This window comes from Podarcis pityusensis (assembly GCF_964106645.2).
Source record: "Podarcis pityusensis genome assembly, chromosome: 1".
Classification (NCBI taxonomy): Eukaryota; Metazoa; Chordata; class Lepidosauria; order Squamata; family Lacertidae; genus Podarcis; species Podarcis pityusensis.
In genome coordinates this window covers 122,617,701-122,636,502 of record NC_138028.1, presented here as the reverse complement: position 1 = coordinate 122,636,502, position 18,802 = coordinate 122,617,701, and the positions used below count along the sequence as shown (strand labels likewise).

General features: G+C 43.7%; 1 protein-coding gene across 6 annotated transcripts in view; it reads right to left on the bottom strand.

Moving 5' to 3' along the window:
• The window catches only part of HECW2 (HECT, C2 and WW domain containing E3 ubiquitin protein ligase 2), a 197,397-nt gene that overhangs the window by 27,727 nt on the left and 150,868 nt on the right, over positions 1-18,802 (bottom strand). For all 6 annotated transcript variants that reach the window (XM_081023230.1, XM_081023231.1, XM_081023226.1 and 3 more), the window contains 5 exons: positions 16,173-16,269; positions 12,354-12,437; positions 10,344-10,453; positions 5,461-5,581; positions 2,768-2,881 (listed from right to left, as the gene is read on the bottom strand). In XM_081023230.1, the coding sequence (XP_080879356.1) occupies positions 2,768-2,881; positions 5,461-5,581; positions 10,344-10,453; positions 12,354-12,437; positions 16,173-16,269 (526 nt within the window). The remainder of the gene's footprint in view (positions 1-2,767; positions 2,882-5,460; positions 5,582-10,343; positions 10,454-12,353; positions 12,438-16,172; positions 16,270-18,802) is intronic.

Genomic DNA, 18,802 nt, shown 5'->3' with positions numbered 1-18,802 from the left:
GGGAGAGTGGCAAAACAGACCTATCACTAGGGTTACCATGTAGAACCTTTATTCATTGGTGAATTGCCTGCGTACCATATAGGCCAAGACTGTTCTTATAAGACAAACATCTGCATGAGGATTTAATGCTGGACTTCTCTAAACTAGACTTGGTCTCTTTAATAACAAACGTCCCCACAAGTTCTTCTGCTTTATGGAACTACAAACGACCAGGAGTTATAGGGGAATACCCACATGCCTTCTACTTTTTAAGTCTGTTTCAATATGGCTTGGAGGGACCGAATATGTGTTTTGTGCAATTCTCTTAAATGAAAGCATTTTTTACAGGTCAAAAGCATTATGAGGGTATCAACTTACAGTTTTATTCATTTTTTTAAGTTCAGGTTTCTAGCCGTCATGGCTGCCAAATACCTGAAAATTGGGAGAAATATTCAGCGATATTTCTAAAGCTAACAGGGTGTTCAGTGGGATTCCTTCTGTCAGCATGACCAAAATAGCTCCTTGTTCCTCCCCATGACTACCAGAAACAATAATATCTTGTGCAATACAAGGAAATTTAATCTTCGAGTGCGCCTCTTCCGAATTAAGATTTTTATCGCGTGCCCACATGCTTGAGAAGATTGGCCCTATGTCCTGAGGTGCAAAGCAAACCCAAGGTGGCAGTGTCTCCGTCGTCTAACGATGCAATTTTCAGTTTGGTGCCCAGAAGAAATGATGCAAAGGCCCCTCTTCTCAGTATAACCACTTGTACTTATTTGTTGAGGCTGAGCACTTTAGCCTGTTCCATATTTTGTGTTTCATAAGTTTTATGGTTGAGTTTGATTTTTGTGAGCGGCTTTGAGTGTAGGAGAAGTGGAACAGAAACACTATAATTTGTTTATTTTAAAAAGGGAGAGTAATTTGGTTTGACTTAGCACAATATTTTGATTTTTCAAGTGCACAGTACACATAGCCGGAGTGTTATCTCACTATGAACTTCACAAAGTTTTTATGATGTCTGGATAGAGTACCAAGAGAAAGAAAACTGAGTCGGCCTGCAGCTTGAAAGAAGCTACATATATAGCAGAGGCAGCCACTGTGGTGCCTTCCAGATGCCGTCGGACTACAACTCCCATAAACCCCAGACAGCCTAGCCAATGGTCATGGATGATGGGGGTTGTAGTCCACCAGCATATTGAGGAACCTGATACAGAGAAACTCATCTCTTACTTTCCTTCCATCTCCTACTTTCCTGAGTTGCAGCATTTGAATTGGCATGGTTTGCTGCCGACACACGAAAACAACCTAATTCTAGCCAGTGCTTTCCTGCAAATAGTTAACATGCCTCCTTGCTGCACTGTTCATTCATTGCAACTCCTTCCGACAGCCAGGTTACTTGTACAATTTAAGAACTGGCACAAGGCTGAAGTAATGCCAAACCAGCAAAACATTTGCACACAACAGCTGCAGGGGCAAATGCTTAACTGTTCCAGCACACAAACGTTATGGCTTGTAGCTTGCTCTCTTTGGGCATGCAGATGGGCAGGGGGGACAGATCAGAATGATTCACATTGTGCTGGTGATGGACACACAGGCAAAGGCCGGCCCACATTTGTTAATGCGTTCCATATCACGTTATGTAAAAACATTCAATCACTGAAAAATGGTTTACTGAATTTATTTATAGCAAGCATTTGTATATCGCTTTCTGGCTTTCAAAAGGGCCCCAAAGGTGGTTCACATTCTTGATACAATATAAAATAAGAATGGGAGGAAGAAAGGGGAGATCGTTCCGTCAAGCAAGCAAAAACACTTACAGTGACATAACATTCATAGCAGCACAACACTGAATTCCTCCCATAAAGTTTAATTTTAAATTTATTAATACAACCACAAAAAGAAGATAGCAGCGTATTCATCATCAGCGATGTTGAAGGGACTATTTAATATGTGCTGGTAGCACTCTCAAACCACTTCCAAAACTTGATTATTAGTATTGTCAATATTAACGATTATTACTATAACTGATGCCATTATTGGTGTGCAGAATTCACATATCCTCAGTGACAAAACATTCTGCATGCATGTTGAGGAAATGAATCATTTGCTACATTACACACACACACACACACACACACACACACCAGCTTGCAAGACCCTGAGATTATATAGGAATGCCTTTCTTTCTCTAAAAGAAGTGCATTTTGAGCAGAAGTAGCAAATTGTGCAAAATAGAAAAAGGAAGAAAGGAAGGAAGGAAGGAAGGAAGGAAGGAAGGAAGGAAGGAAGGAAGGAAGGAACAATGACCCTCTAGTTCTTTTAAGCTTCTGGTCTAACCTTGCCAAATTCTTGAACAGCTCAATAAATTTTATAATGTCAATCTTCTCTCATTCACTGCCTGAAGCACCTACTGCAACGGCTGTAGAAAATTCAAACCATGCTGCAGTTTTCTAGATCTCTAGCAAAACTATTTCCAACCCCTCGAAGCAAACTTGCGAGTGCAAAGCAATATGCAGGATGGAGCTCTCCCTGCCAAAAACAGATCTGGAAGGAACTCAACATGTACACAGTTTAATTGATGCTTTGCAAAGGAATTCACATGTCACAAAGCTCGGAGAACTTATTTTCGAACAGCTGTAAGTTCTAGGCTTATGAGAGGCATTTCCTGGCTGTAATCCTTCCTCTTCTCGCTCTAGACCGCAAACAGTAGATGAAATACTTGAGCGCAGCTGCGAAGCGTAGTACAAAGTACATACTGTATTGGGGGCCACTTCCCTTTTCTACTCACCCTTCCTCTCCGACAAACGTGACATACAGTTTATTTCTTTGCAGGTCCTTTCTTGAATAACCCATAATTTGGTTGAAGGCATCTTCCAGCAAATGGTCTCTCCTGATAATTAATCTGCACAATGAAACAAAACGGAATCAAAGGAGGCCATAATTTGTAGCTTAAATGTTTTTCCCCCTAGTTATATTTAGACTGCCTGGGAAAGTTAGCACTACAAGCCATGTCTTAGGAGCCAATCTAACATTTCTTAGGATTCATTTAGATAACAGTTTCCTGGGCATTGTGCCAGAGCAATAGGGATGGATATTTCTTCTTTTCCTCCCCTCATAAGGACAACAGGGTGCTTACCTAAAGAAATGAACTGTGTAGGCAATTCAGTTGATGTTGGTCCAGCACCAGCATGATTCGGAATAGGCAGAAGCAGCCTGAAAAGTCTGAACTACAAACACTGACGCCAAACGTTTCCAGCACTTACAGTTTGCAATGACCGGGAATGTCTTTAATACACATGATGCAGAAAACCAATGGAATTCTGCCAAAAGGACAAGGTGAGAATGATGGAACCTAAATTCTTGAGTGGCCGCTATTTGGTGGAAGGTGTTTGCCAAAAACAAAAGCTGTTGGATGAAACATGGTCACTCACCTATGGACATCCCTTGCAAGCTAAAGAACCCCTGGATGGTTAAGTCCAGTCAAAGGCGACTATGGGGTTGCGGTGCTCATCTCGCTTTCAGGCCAAGGGAGCCAGCGTTTGTCCACAGACAGTTTTCCAGGTCATGTGGCCAGCAGGACTAAACTGCTTCTGGCGCAACAGAACACCGTGATGGAAACCAGAGTGCACGGAAACGCCGTTTACCTTCCCACTGCAGCAGTAGCTATTTATCTACTTGCACTGGCATGCTTTCGAACTGCTAGGTAGGCAGGAGCTGGGACAGAGTACGGGGACTCACTCCATTGCGTGGATTTGAACCGCCCACCATCTGATCAGCAAGCCCAAGAGACTCATTGGTTTAGACCAGTGCTACCCACGTCCCTTGTATTTTATTTTGTACATCACTCGTATTTTATAGCCAAGGGTCAAACGGGACATGAAATGGCAAAGGGGAGGGAACAGCAGTGTGGACTGCAGTCTCTTGGAGCTGATGTGCATTATATATATTTTTTTTAAAAACCACTGAGAGATGGTGACACACACCTGCCATGTAATGTCTAATTTGGTCCCAAGTGGGCATTTGAACTTGAGTTTCCAACATCCCAAGGGAAGCGGGTGGCGCTGTGGGTTAAACCACAGAGCCTAGGACTTGCCGATCAGAAGGTCGGCAGTTCGAATCCCCACGACGGGGTGAGCTCCTGTTGCTCAGTCCCTGCTCCTGCCAACCTAGCAGTTCGAACGCACGTGCAAGTAGATAAATAGGTACCACTCCGGCGGGAAGGTAAACAGCGTTTCCGTGCGCTGCTCTGGTTTCGCCAGAAGCGGCCTAGTCATGCTGGCCACATGACCCGGAAGCTGTACGCCAGCTCCCTTGGCCAATGAAGCGAGATGAGTGCCGTAACCCCAGAGTCAGTCACAACTGGACCTAATGGTCAGGGGTCCCTTTACCCTTTACCTTCCAACATCCCAACCCAACATGTTAGCTGACATATCCTGGGAGCTCTTTGCTCTCGATGGCAGCAACTAATACTCGGTGTCACATTTATTTATTCCATAAATAAATATACATTTTTATTTATTTATTTTTAAAGAAATACACCGCCACACCTAAAAGCAGTTTACAAAACCAAAGTGGTTTAACCCCCCCCCCAAAAAAACCCCATTATGGATTGCCAGGGGGAAAAGACAAATCACATGAAAATGAATTGTTATAAATTTGGAGGCGGGACCCCAAAACCTTAGAAATCAATAAATGGTAGGACATCTGATCATTTGGGATGTGAAGGGAGAAATACAAGCTGCAGAGGTTTTCCTGGGCCAGCCTATGCAAAAAGACCTGGCCAAGGTAGGGCCATTAATATACAGGGCCATTGAGGGTCATTGGCAATGCAAGAGAACTGTCCTCCTTCCTTGCCCTGAGGTGTGAACAGAAACTGGGGGTTTGGGGAGTTACCAGGGTAACTGGGTATGAGGTGATAGGGAGGAGGAGGAGGAGGAGGAGGAGGAGGACTGGGATCCATCTTGGGCAGGCTGGCTGAAGGCTGGCTGCACTGCTGTGGGGGACAAATCCCTCTTGAAATAACCATGCTGTAAGATCTGGACTCCCTCCATGCAGACTGAAGGTGTAAATAGGTGATTAAGCCATATTTCTTAAAGCTATGAGAGTCTCTGCCATGTCTCAATTCCCCTAAAGGACCACAGATCCTGGGTAAGAGCCCGGAAACCATGAGCTCTTGTCACTGCTCGGCAGAGAGAGTGGAAGGCACCCAACTTTTGTAACAGTATGTAACAGAACTCGGATGTCCTACTTCTTTCAGAAAAACCACTTGTGGTAGGTTTTGGACTGAGGAAACGGCAAGCTTCAAAAGGTTCAAGCACACCTCATCCCTCTCCTCTGCCTTCTCAAAACGGCTTTTCTTTAAAAACAAACAAAATACATCAAGCTTGGGGCTCTGCGGCATGCATTAGTGGGAATAAATTGACCGTAGCACAGTGTTCTGTTTCTGAAATATGCTCGGCTCTATGTAAGACTTCTACATACTTCAATTTCCCTGGGCCTTGTCCGTATCCTTTAGTCTCTAGCTTCCTGTAGAAATTCCTCAGCTTGGCTTCAAAATCTCTTTTATATGGAGCAGGAGCTCGTGCATTAGCCCGTGTAGTACCTGCAACGAAGCCAGAAGAAGCACAAGACCTATTTTATTAAGATCATTGTCACTCACCTTTCTGTCAGAAATGTTCAAGACTGGGAGGAAGACGACAGTGCAGTAACACCACATGCAACATATACAGGGAGGAAAGTTGTAAATTCTAAGTGTGGGGACCAGCAGTAGAATGGTAAGTTTCCTGTATAATTGGTGATGCACAAAACCAGACTCTACACCCCTCATCTGAAGCCCTTCTTCATGTGCCTCCTCCATGTGTGGTCTGGAGGGTGGCAACATGAGAACGGGCCTTCTCTGCAGTGGCTCCCCGTTCGTGGAATGCTCTCCCCAGGGAAGGTGCCAGGCAAAAGTCAGGCCTTGGGCTGCTTTATATCCTACAGCCTTTTAAATGTGTCTGTGGGAAGGGGGGTTATTGTTTTGTTTTGGTTTAATGATTTACTTGTGTTTTATCTTGTGAACTGTCATGAAGGGTGGCATATAAATTTAGTAAATATCAATATAATAAATAAACAACAAGCCTGCTGTTGAGGGGGTCTTTATTTTTTGCAAAGAAGGCTCGACTAGGTGGGCCTGACCAGATCCAGGAGGACGAGTCTCAGATCTTTTAGCAACAGTGCATGTTTCAGATTATTTAACCCAGATTAGTTATGCCTTAACTGTTAGGAGATCCCTAGTATGAGCTCTTACTTTCCAAATTTGGTATCAGTAGGCCACAGGGGTTCTAGTAAGTATTAAAAAAAAAGGGGGGGGGGAGAAAACCAAAACCAACCTACCCCTCCTAAAGTGTGTGGGTGATTTTAAACCAAGATGGACTAGTAAAAGAACTGGACTGACACAGAACAAGAAGGGGGAGACTTTGTTTTGCATAAGTGTATTATATGAGCATATGACCATTTTAATATGACAACTGTGGATTTTCTCTTAACCATCAGGAGAGAAAACGAAAGCTATGCATCCTTAATTGGAAATTTAATTGGCATTTCATAAGTGATGCCTTTGCGCAGCCTGGAGAACACACATTTAAATATACTTTTCTGAATGAATTAAGGGTGCATACTACTGAAAACATATGAACATCCGACAATGCATTCACACACAAAGAGGGTAAACCTATACATGTCTACTCAGAAGTAAGTCCACTGAGTGAGCGTGTAGGGCTGCAGCCTCCTCCCCCGGCCCCAAAAAGGCTGTTCTAAAACATTTAGAAAAAGAGCATGCCTGATTTTTGTTCAAACCAAGATGCAGTAATCTGCTCTAGCCATCTGTGGAAATATCTAAAAGCACAAATTACTTGAATTGCCAGTTGCAACCTCAGAAACCTGCTTTAACTTCTGGTGTAAGATGACTCATAACAAAACACATGCCTAATTTTGAAAGTTAACTTCCAGACTTAGCATCTCTCAAAAGAGAACTATGTGCAGGGGGGACGGGAAACAACATTTAACAAAATGCACTGCATTTCTGTTTACTGTAACTCTTAAGCTAAGCAAGTAAATGAACGACAAGTGTTATCTTTGGGAAAACTTTAGTGAAGCAACTTCCTATTTTACTTCAAAGATTACATGCACCTAAAATGTCAGTATAATATATATCCTGGTTATGTAGGGTACTTAAAAAAAAACACCACAACCCTCTCAACACACTTGCTTCCTGGTTGTCTTCATTTCAATTTATTTTTATAACTGCTCTGTTCCTTGGATTTCTAAAGCTTACAAATATGTTATCAGAACTGAGAAGCTGAAATGGCTACATGCCCAAAATGATACCGCAGCTTTTAATGAATTTCTTTGTGTGTACTAACAACACGATGCAACTTTCAAGTTCATGTGTTTGCGTGGCGGGGGTGGGGGAGAGATATTTGTTGTGCCTGAGAGAATGTGAGAGGGACAGAGAAAGAACGAAAGTTCCAGGATTATAAGATCTGACCTTTAGCAGTAACTCTACTGGCTGTTAATTCCCAAACCAGATCACTATATATTAAAAAAAGTCTTATCTATTTCTGTTATGGGCAAAAGGAAAGGACACACTGCCGTCACACAGGCATGGGACAGGTGACTGGGAAAAAGCAATGGTGACTTTGACCTGATAAGAGAGGCCGGTATGCAGTTTTATAGACTGGCAGGAAGAGAAAGAGATTCAGGCTGCATCCTTTTGCACAGCGACACGCTTCTGAGCAAGCTTGCACAGGTTTGCATCATTAAGCTTAATCTAGATAGCATTTTTTTTTTTTTTACAGAGCTGTAAGTGGTTTGAAGGAGGCATCATTCTGCTCAAGTTACTTGTTTGTTTGCAATGCTCATGTGTGTGTGTGGCTGTCACCTCTAGTCAAACAGGTTTTAGAAATGGACATTAAACAAATTAATAAGGAAGGATTTGAAACCGTACAAAAACTTGTTTTCCAGAGAAAGAGCAGGGTTAAGTATGTCCCTTCAGGAGCATTGCTAGCACTGCTAGGAGGCAAGCCCAACCTTTTGTCTCAGGTGGTGGAACACCTGCCTATCCCTGCCTGCTAGCCAGTCACCCCAACCCCTAGACAAGGATGGAGTGAGTGCCTGCTAAATCCAGTTGTATCCTAGCACCAGTGTCCCAGATCCAAGTCTTTGGCTTCTGTGCCTTCTGGGGGGGGGGGGCGTTCCTGGGAGGGAGGGAGGCACCCACCCCTCCTCCTCATCCACCCAGTACCTGGCAGTCAGCAGCTTACAGGCTTTGTAGTTATTGTCCTTATTCAAATCTCATATTTGATTCCCACACTTTTATCAAAACACAAATGCTGCTTCAAATGCATATACAGTGGTACCTCGGGTTAAGTACTTAATTCATTCCAGAGGTCCGTTCTTAACCTGAAACTGTTCTTAACCTGAATCACCACTTTAGCTAATGGGGCCTCCTGCTGCCGCCGTGCCACTGGAGCACGATTTCTGTTCTCATCCTGAAGCAAAGTTCTTAACCTGAGGTAATATTTCTGGGTTAGCGGAGTCTGTAACCTGAAGCGTATGTAACCTGAAGTGTATGTAACCCGAGGTACCACTGTACTGTACATTTTGAATACGTTTCATCTACCATTTTGTTGAAATCTAGCACTGGGGATTGCTGCTTACATACAAGTGCCCTAAATACTTTTTATCACGTTCTTATTTTTACTGGTTATTATTCCAGATGTACACAAGGACTGTGCATGACAACCGACTCTTGAATACATCACCTCACGTTTCATAAAACACCACTAAATTATCCTTTCAGCACATGGCAAGTTCTTATTACAAATCAGTTGTCACCGTCAAGAATTTCCTGGGCAATTAGAGCAATTATTCCATCCGTAAGAGCAACAAAAGAAAGGAAGGTTTACTTTTAAAAAAGAAATATTTATGTAAGCATGCACATGCCTCTTTCTCTCTCACTCTCTCACATGCACTTTGTACGTATGTGTGGGTCTTAGGAATAAATAAATAGCATTTTATGGCTTTTCATGTCATGTAAATGGGAGCATAAAGTACTGGGACTGGAAAAAGAATTATGTGGTCCGCACTCAACACAATAATAATTTATAATAGTTTTATTATTTGTACCCCGCCCATCTGAGTGGGTTGCCCCGGCCACTCTGAGACACTTCGATTCTCAACAGAAACACAAAAGTCTCCCTGACAGACAGAGTTATTTGGACAGAGTATAAGAGTATATAGATCCAAAAAACTTTGACTGACATTAACATTAAGGCCCACAAGTTTTGATCCTAAGTTTGGGAGTGGGAAGCAGCTGTCACATTCCTGAACACTTCCGACAACCCTGTCACCTTCTTCAGAACAGGTAACTTGGCCTCAGTGAAATGACCTTGGTCCCTCCAAGGGCCAGGAGCTCATTGAACTGAGCACACAAACGACTTTCTGTCTACCAGAAAGATATTCATACACATGTCATTCTATGCAATACCTTGGATAGCCCTCAGATCTCTGCTAGCTTTCTACCTGCATACCTGTCTATTAATTTACATGGAGCTTGAGATTTATGTTGTGCCAATAGTCCTACAACAGATGTACTTTTCGCTGTTTATTTGTTTGTTTCGTAACTCAAGAAAACCTTTACTTAAAGCTATTATTTATTTATTTAAAAGGAGTACAGTCGTACCTTGGTTTTGGAACAGTCTAGTTCCCGAACATGTTGGCTCCTGAAAACTACAAACCCAGAAGTGACTGTTCCAGTTTGCGAACTATTTTTGGAAGTCGAACATCCGACAGGGCTTCCACAGCTTCCGATTGGCTGCAGGAACTTCCTGCAGCAAATCAGAAGCCACGCTTTGGATTCCAAACGTTCTGGAAGTCGAACGGATTTCTGGAACGGATTCCATTCAACTTCCAAGGTACGACTGTAGTCTTTAACAAATCTTTAAAAGATTTGTTCTTATTCCAGAATACCACCATCCAATGAGAGATAAGCTATTCGAACCCATATTTGTAGTGCTTTCTTAAACGACAAGATTAAGAAATGGCACCCCTTTCATTTTTAGGCTTTCCAGTACTAGTAACAGAAAAGAATCACATTTGTGGCTCTATTCAATAAAGCTAAATATATCTCCACTGGCCATGCCTTACAAAGAAAATGTCTTTGGGAAAGGCTGTTTGGATGCCTACAACGAAGAATATGATATCGGTGTAGCCGCAACAGCCAAAGTTTTCACCTCCTGCTTGTTTGCACAAAGAAGTCCATGAAAACAGATGAGAACATCAGGTTAACTCTCTACCATTGATGCAGTTGTAGCAGGGCTTACCTGGAGAGTTCTGAGGAGAGGACACTGGGGAACCTCGTGGAGATTGGCAATAACTGGGATGAAGTAAGGCATGCGGCGGTACATATGACATTATTTCCTCTTCAAATAAACTAAAAGAAAATGGGGGGGGGGGGAGAGAACAAGGAAAAGGGTCAAGCACATCCTCCAAACCTACCATTCCTGCTTCCAATCATGCTCACTGTAATTAGTTTTGCCTGCTCTAAAATATCACCTGGCATTCTTTCATGTATTTGGGACAGGATTCCGAGAAAGATGCATACCGTATTTTTCCGTGTATAAGATGCCCCAGTGTATAAGACGCCCCTATTTTGGGGGACTCAAAATTAAGAAAAGGGGGGGGAGATTGCCCCCATGTATAAGACTACCCCCCTTTTTAAACATTATTTTTTTAGTAAAAAAACAACAACTAGTCTTATACATGGAAAAGTATGGTACGTTGTGGTCCCAACATCACAACATCATGAATCTTTACACTGCATCTCCTGAGAGTAGCCCTTCGTCTCTCAGTCAATGACAAAGCAAGCACTTTGTGAATGAGACACAAACAATGCTGTGGGATAAAGGGTCCATGTGCAGATAAGTCTTTCGTTTTTTTGGGGGGGGGCACGATCATGCCTGCTTGCAAGCTTTACTATGTCTGTGTGCCCAATGTTGGCACACTGAATGCCACACCTGTATTTAAGCCTCTGCATGTAGGTTAAGAGAGGAATGGGAGATCAATGAAGGACGGGGATAAGAAGTCTTCATGCAAGGGCCAACGCACAGCATATCTTTGAAACAATAGCTGAGCTCCACTCTCTAATTCCCACAAACCTTTTGGCATGGGTAGGCAAACTAACGCCGGGGGCCAGATCCAGCCCAATCGCCTTCTAAATCCGGCCCGCGGACGGTCCGGGAATCAGCGTGTTTTTACATGAGTAGAATTTGTGCTTTTATTTAAAATGCATCTCTGGGTTATTTGTGGTGCATAGGAATTTGTTCACACCCCCCCCTCAAAATATAGTCCGGCCCCCTACAAGGTCTGAGGGACAGTGGACTGGCCCCCTGCTGAAAAGGTTTGCTGAGCCCTGCCTTATGGCCTAAAATATGTTCCTCTTCCGTGAGAAATACAACCTTGAATTCTGGTCCCTCCTAGTCAAAATTCTACCTCTTCTTCATACACATTGTAGTATCTATCCTTCCCTTGTTTGTTTCCACAATTATGCAAATATTCGGTTTTCTTCTAAGCCAATGTCCAGCCCTTTCCTGGCTCTTGCCCTCCCTTCTTCTCGCACTGCCAGCATTTTCCACAGAACTGTAGAGTTGGAAAGGAGCACGAGGCTCATTTAGTGAGTAGTCCAACCCCATACAATGCAGGAATCCCTTTTGCCCAACGTGCTTGAACCCACAACCCTGAGATTAAGAATCTCATGCTCTACCGAATGAGCTACTGTCTGTTTCTGCCTTTCCATCTAGATGCATAGCCGCAATTGTGCAAATGCAGCTGTTTTCAATTAAAACGAAAATGTTTTAATCCAAAGCCCTTCACTAGTCATTCTGGAAGGCAAGAGATGGTAGAACCAATTTATCAACAAAGAGGCATGAAGAAAGCCAGGGTTTTTTGGTGGGGGAGGAAGTATGTTGAGACAAACACAGGCTACATATGTGCATAAATTTGGGCTACAATTCCCGCCCACCCCCAATATTACATAGATTCGACAATAGCCATGCTATCGAGTGGCTCTTTACAACTGATTGGAGTCTATTTGGATTGACAGGTTTATCGAGATAAATAAATAAATATCCTCGACTGAAAGCAAGCTGCAATTCAGAAACTTAACACGGACAATTCTGTCATCTAAATCCTCGGCTGCATCTCTCCCCAGCTTCATTTCGAAGAACTGAGGGGAGAGAGAGCTTGCCGAGGTCACCAGAGCAGTTTGCACAAACGTTCCAAGGTGATTAAAAAATCGAACAAACCCATATTCGTTGTAGAACAGCACCATGTACCTTAGTAACATGACAAGGTCTGCATCACTAGACAGGCGCACGAGTCCCGGGGTCCCTTCAGTCCGAATAAACTGGATCTTCTCCCTGTTGAGGCAGGCACAGCGTTCTAAAGCATCACTTGCAAACAAGGCACTGACGTACGCCAGGACAGCGAGGAAAAGCACTGGGTATATCAAGTGCACCTCTAGATTATCCCTCTGCATTTCAGGAACCATTTTCCGACCTGCTGCAACATGTCAACGTGAAGGGAGGAATCTCGAAACCAGCCCCATCCCCCCATCTCACCCAAGCCCCTAAACGAATGCATTCGGAAGAAGGGTGTGTTGTGTTTCGCTGTTGTCCTCATCTTTCAGAAGCTCAAGCGCTGCTCCCAGGTACCCAACCAATGGAAATCAATCCTTCAACTTGACACAAGTAGTGTGGCTCTGAATTCCAAGCAGCAGCTCAAGCGCCGGAGAAGGCTATTGCTATTCCGAAAGAACGCGTGTGCACCTGCTCTGCTGTCAGCACAAACGTCAAGAGAATCCTGTTAATTTTCAAGAGCACAGAACTTACCAGGAGCGAGAGAAAGGCATATTGTTCTGCAAACCCAGCTCAGTCAATTTGAGATAGTGGCAGTCTGGTGAGCTTCTGCCTGTTTTGTTTTTGGGGTTTTTTTTAACCACTTTTTGACTGACACACACCTTTTTAGGGGAATGGGCGCAGATCAGTGGAAAAAGCATCTGCTTTGGATGCAGAAGGTATGCCAGGTTCAATTCCTGGCACCTCCAGGTAAGGCCGAGAGAGGTCCTCTGTCTGAAACTCTGGACAGCTGCTGCCAGTCAGTGTAGACAATAAAGAGGTAGAACAATGGCCTCACTCTACTCCCATGTTTTGCATGATGTACCAGCTCTTATACAGCAGCAACTTCCAGAGGAGCAGCCATGTTAAGTCTTTTGCACAAAACCAACAAGCAGTGCTGCGGCGTCTTAAAAGACTAAACCATTTCTAATGTCATAAGCTTTCATGGACTACAGTTCTGCTTCATCAGACGGCTTCAGATGCAGACGATCAATGGAACTGTAGTTCAGGAAAGCTTCTTCCATAGTAAATTTGTTCGATTTTAAGGTGCTACAAGAACCGCTCTTGGTTTTTAATAAGTTCCTCTCTGCATGCATGAGCACACTTTGCATTTTTTAAAGAGGGTAAAAATCTGAAATTCACTCTCCTGTCAGTCTCCTGTTTTTAGAATTCGTGTATCGTTTCTGTAAAAAGCAGCCATTCTCATCCCTTTTGGTTGCTGCTGCTGGTGTGCGTGTAGAAGAACATGCCATTCCTCTTCATGCAAGCACCTCTTACTTTCAGAACCACACAGACAGGATTTCCTTTTGGTTCATTTCTCGCCTTTCAGGGCTGTGCTGTCACTATTTGTCACTCTGAGAGACTTTTAAAAGTCTCACAATGCTGAAAGAGAACCAATGCAGCTACAGCTGGTTTCACTCTTTTTCCATCGCCATTCATCACTCATAGAGTGCTGGCCAGAGAGAGCAGTAGAAGCATTCATATCCTCTCCCTGGACATAATTCAGGGGGGAAATAACAGCACCAAAAAAAGTATTAAAAAATTGCTGGCAGCTATTGGTTCACACACCTAAAGTGAAGAAGCAATGTCTGCTCCCCATCTCTGAGAAATTAATGCCTGGATTGGAACCCAGATCTGTCCCAAACTTTACATTAAACCATCTCCATCTTGGAAACAACTCATGGCTGCAACATCCAGAATAATTTCTTCGATTTTTATTTTTCCTACCTCCCATTCTCCACCGCTTTGAGCAACATTGTGGAGAACTCAAAAGCTTCTCATACCCTTCGTGACAATTTTGGGAGCAGACCTGCAGAAGAACTAAGCAGAGAGAGGATTTCTGGCACTGTCCTGGCCCCTGCCTGGTGTGCTCCCCCAGCCAGCAAGTGTGTGTGTGTGGTTTTCTGCCTGCATCTGTTTGTTATTTCTGTTAGATATCTGCCTGGGAGTTTGGGGGCTGACTGAAGTGAGTGGAATTGCTTGCTTAGTGAGGAATTACAGCATGGTTGTCATCTAGAGCCTGCCTCACTGTAAGAACAGGCTCCGTCATGCGCTGTGGGGTTGACCCCGAAGTACAGCCGTACCTCGGATATCAAACGCCTTGCGAGTCAAACGTTTTGGCTCCCAAACACCGCAAACCCAGAAGTGAGTGTTCCGGTTTGCGAACGTTCTTTGGAATCTGAGCGTCCGACGTTGGTTCCGCAGCTTTCGATTGGCTGCAGAAGCCATGCCCTGGTTTCCAAATGTTTTGGAAGTCAAACAGACTTCCGGAACGGATTCCGTTCGACTTTCGAGGTTCAACTGTAAATGACATCCAAGGAGATTGTCCCTTTGGCTTGCCACTTTGAGGACCCCCAGAGACAGGTGTGCCTCCCTCCACGGTCAGGATATGGAACTGTAGGCCAGGCAGTGTAGGAGACAGAACTGTGATCCTTACCCAAGGGGACAAATTTGGTCGGTGGTGTCCCCCCCCAACCCAGTGACAGACAGGGGGAGGAGTGTTGTAGAGGTGCTACTATCTTCCATCTGACATTATGAGATGCAGCTCCTATGAGGCCTTAGTTTATTAGTTTATACCCAGAAACTGCAATTAATCCAGAATGCGGCAGCTAGACTGGTGCCTGGGAGTGGCCGCCAGGACCACATAACATCCTGAGAGATCTACATTGGCTCCCAGTACGTTTCTGGGCACAATTCAAAGCGTTGGTGCTGACCTTTAAAGCCCTAAATGGCCTCGGTCCTGTACACCTGAAGAAGCGTCTCCGCCCCCATCGTTCAGCCCCGGACACTGAGATCCAGCGCCAAGGGCCTTCTGGTGGTTCCCTCATTGCGAGAAGTGAGGTTACAGGGAACCAGACAGAGGGCCTTCTCGGTAGTGGCGCCCGCCCTGTGGAACGCCCTCCCTTCAGATGTGAAGGAAATAAGCAGCTATCTTCTCTTTAAAAGACATCTGAAGGCAGCCCTGTTTAGGGAAGTTTTTAATATTTAATGCTGTATTGTTTTTAACACTCAATTGGAAGCCACCCCATATTCTGGCATCTCTGAGTATGTGAATCTAGCTAAAAGCTTTCTCTTTGATGGCGGGGGAAGAAATTATTATTAGTAGTAATAGTAGTAGTAGTAGTAGGAGTAATATATATTGATTTTGGATGATGGTGCTAGGATGTGCCAGGGTGCACAGGTAGCTGCAAAGAGGCCGCCCCAATTTCTGCAGTGGCAGTGGGCAGAGGGAAGTATTATTGGGAGTGCAGGGAGTCCACCATCATCTGAGGTGGTGGCAACAACAAACTCTTACTTATGTTGCAACCAAGCCTGAGCGACCCTGGGGCTTGAACGCTCCCCTTTCCCTTCCAGTATAACCTCAAGGAAGAAATTCGGGTGCATGCACTTAAGTGTTTTGTCTGAACCTGGACAAACTGTGGTTAGTCTCAACTACAGCTGACTGAAGCAAGCCAGCTTCAAAGCTTGTTTTGTGAAGCGGACTCATTCAACAGAGCAGATAAGATTAACACAGTTGAGGGTTTGTATGCAATACCAAACTGTTGCACTAAATTGAAATCTTCCTTGCAGCTGTGCTCAGCTGGGGGGAGGCACAAGAGCCTCCCACTCCAACACACAATAAGCCATAGTTTTATCATTAAGGCTGAAGGCAGGTAATAAGCGGATATATTAAACAGGTTGCCGTATTTTGCTTGCAACTCAAAATTAAACCAACAGCCGGCTTCGATGTTGGGAAATAAAGGTTAGTACTATGCTCACCTGAGTGAATGATTCCTGGTAAGATCTGGTTGCCGCTCCTGCAGAATTTCAAAGATATTGGGCTGTCGCAGAAAAGCAACAATCTTGTCGTTGTAAGCTGAAAATTCAAGAAAGGGCATCTTACTGGAAAATACAGCTAACTAAAACCTTGGGGGGGGGGGGTTAGGCTCCACTACCATCTGTGGTTAAACCACAGAGCCTAGGGCTTGCCACACAGCCTAGGGCTTGCCGACCAGAAGGTTGGCGGTTCGAATCCCTGTGATGGGGTGAGCTACCATTGCTCTGTCCCAGCTCCTGCCAACCTAGCAGTTTGAAAGCACGGAGTGCAAGTAGATAAATAGGTACTGCTCCGGCGGGAAGGTAAATGGCATTTCCGTGCGCTGCTCTGGTTCGCCAGAAGTGGCTTAGTCATGCTGGCCACATGACTCAGAAGCTATACACCTGCTCACCCCAGAGTCATCCGCGACTGGACCTAATGGTCAGGGGTCCCTTTACCTTTACCATCTCCCTGAGAAATGGATGCCTTTATGGAGAAGGAGGTGTCTTTTCCAAAGGGACAACAACTATCTTTTGGCACTTAGCCCCTGCTAGCTAAATCTAACCCTTAACATGATGATCATCAGTGGTGCGGTGGTCCAGGATCATGGGGGTACGGAAGAGCCATTACTATTACCTGCAGGGCCTCTGTTTCCAGCATGGCAGAACCACCCAATCAGCATGGAAGGGGAGTTTTTTAGCCACTGTATGCTCTGAAGCTAAGCACTAGAAACACTAAAAACATAAGGTGCTTTGGTTTCAAGGGAATGGTGCTCAAGCTATGCTATAAAACAGAAAAGCCACCCTGAAAGAAAATATTGGAGCACTCCAAATCATCTGTCCCTGCATGCGAGCAGAAAATAGTAAAGGTAAAGGGACCCCTGACCATTAGGTCCAGTCGTGGACAACTCTGGGGTTGCAGCGCTCATCTTGCTTTATTGGCCGAGGGAGCCGGAGTACAGTTTCTGGGTCATGTGACCAGCATGACTAAGCCACTTCTGGCAAACCAGAGCAGCACACGGAAATGCCATTTACCCTCCCACCGGAGCGGTACCTATTTATCTACTTGCACTTTGACGTGCTTTCTAACTGCTAGGTTGGCAGGAGCTGGGACTGAGCAACAGGAGCTCACCCCGTCGCGGGAATTCAAACCGCCGACCTTCTGATTGGCAAGCCCTAGGCTCTGTGGTTTAACCCACAGAGCCACCCTAAAAGGCAGCACATGAAGACTTGCATTAACCATTGCAATCTAATTATGATGATGATGATTTTGTAATCATAAGATTATTGAATAATCATAGAATTGTAGCGTTGACCATGAGGGTCATCTGGTCCAACCCCCGGGAATGCAGGAATCTTTTCCCAATGTGGGGCTCAAACCCATGACGCTGAAATTAAGAGTCTCGTGCTTTAACAATTGAGCTATCCCAGATGCTTAGAGGCATGGTCACGCGGGGGCATGACTATGACTATCACAAGACTCTGCACATCAGAATTTCCCACTATACTACTGATGATTTTACTCTCTGTTTTTTCTTCCCAAAGATGGGGTAAGGCATGGGGAGAACCAGAATAAAGGTGATTCATAGTTGTTGGAAGATTTGAAGTGATGTAGGTACACGGGTGGAGGAACTTGTGCCATAAGCACTATTGAACAGGATAGCTGCAGCAGCATCAAAGTTGCTATCCACACAGAAAAACATTTGTGGCAGTGCTGCTTCCTGTGGCAAGAACCACAGTTTATAAGTAACGATGTCTAGCTGCTTGGGTGTGCTGACCTGCAGTCATCCGGTGCAGACAAAATTTAAGTTTAAAAAAAAAAGCAAACTAGAATCTGTACACCTAGTACGCTAAAACACAAGAAGAATTAAATTCAGAGTACAGAATGAACGTTATCACTCAGGCTCCAACCGGATAGGCAACACAATCCTTTGCATGCTTACTCGAAAGCAGGGTGGATAAAAATAAATGATTTTTTTAAAAAAAAATCAGATTTTTTTTATTTAAATCGGAACTTTGTGATTTTAATTGGATTTTTAAAATAAAATAAAATCTTTCTAAAGATAGTTTTCTATTTAAGTTATATTATAGTCCAAAGTCTATGCATCAGGAAATAAGGATTTGTTTTAAGTTTTTCATGTGTGCTAAAACTCAGTCTTAAGGGTGTTTTTTTAAAAAAAAAATTGTTGAACCACATGAGTTAACAAACATTGATACATATGCTATAATGTAATTGCTTTAGTTAAATAATTAGTTTAAATTGTTATTAAGGAAATGATTATTTTTCTCCTTCCAATAAAGTGCAGCAGAAAAGTTGTCCAAATATAGAGAGTTTACTTATTAAAACTCACAACAATTTCATCATTATCTGTCTATGTATTTCTAATAGTATAACCAAATCAATAATTTTTGATGTAACTGTAAAAACTACTCTGAAAATTTATTATTCCAAAAACGAAACCTTCCCCTGGTTGTAAATATTAAGATGATACCAGCAAGAACGAGTCTTTCTGTAAAAATAATGATTTAAAACAAGTCTTACTGACTAGTGATTTAAATCGATTTGATTTCAATCAAGTCCACCCTGCTCAGAA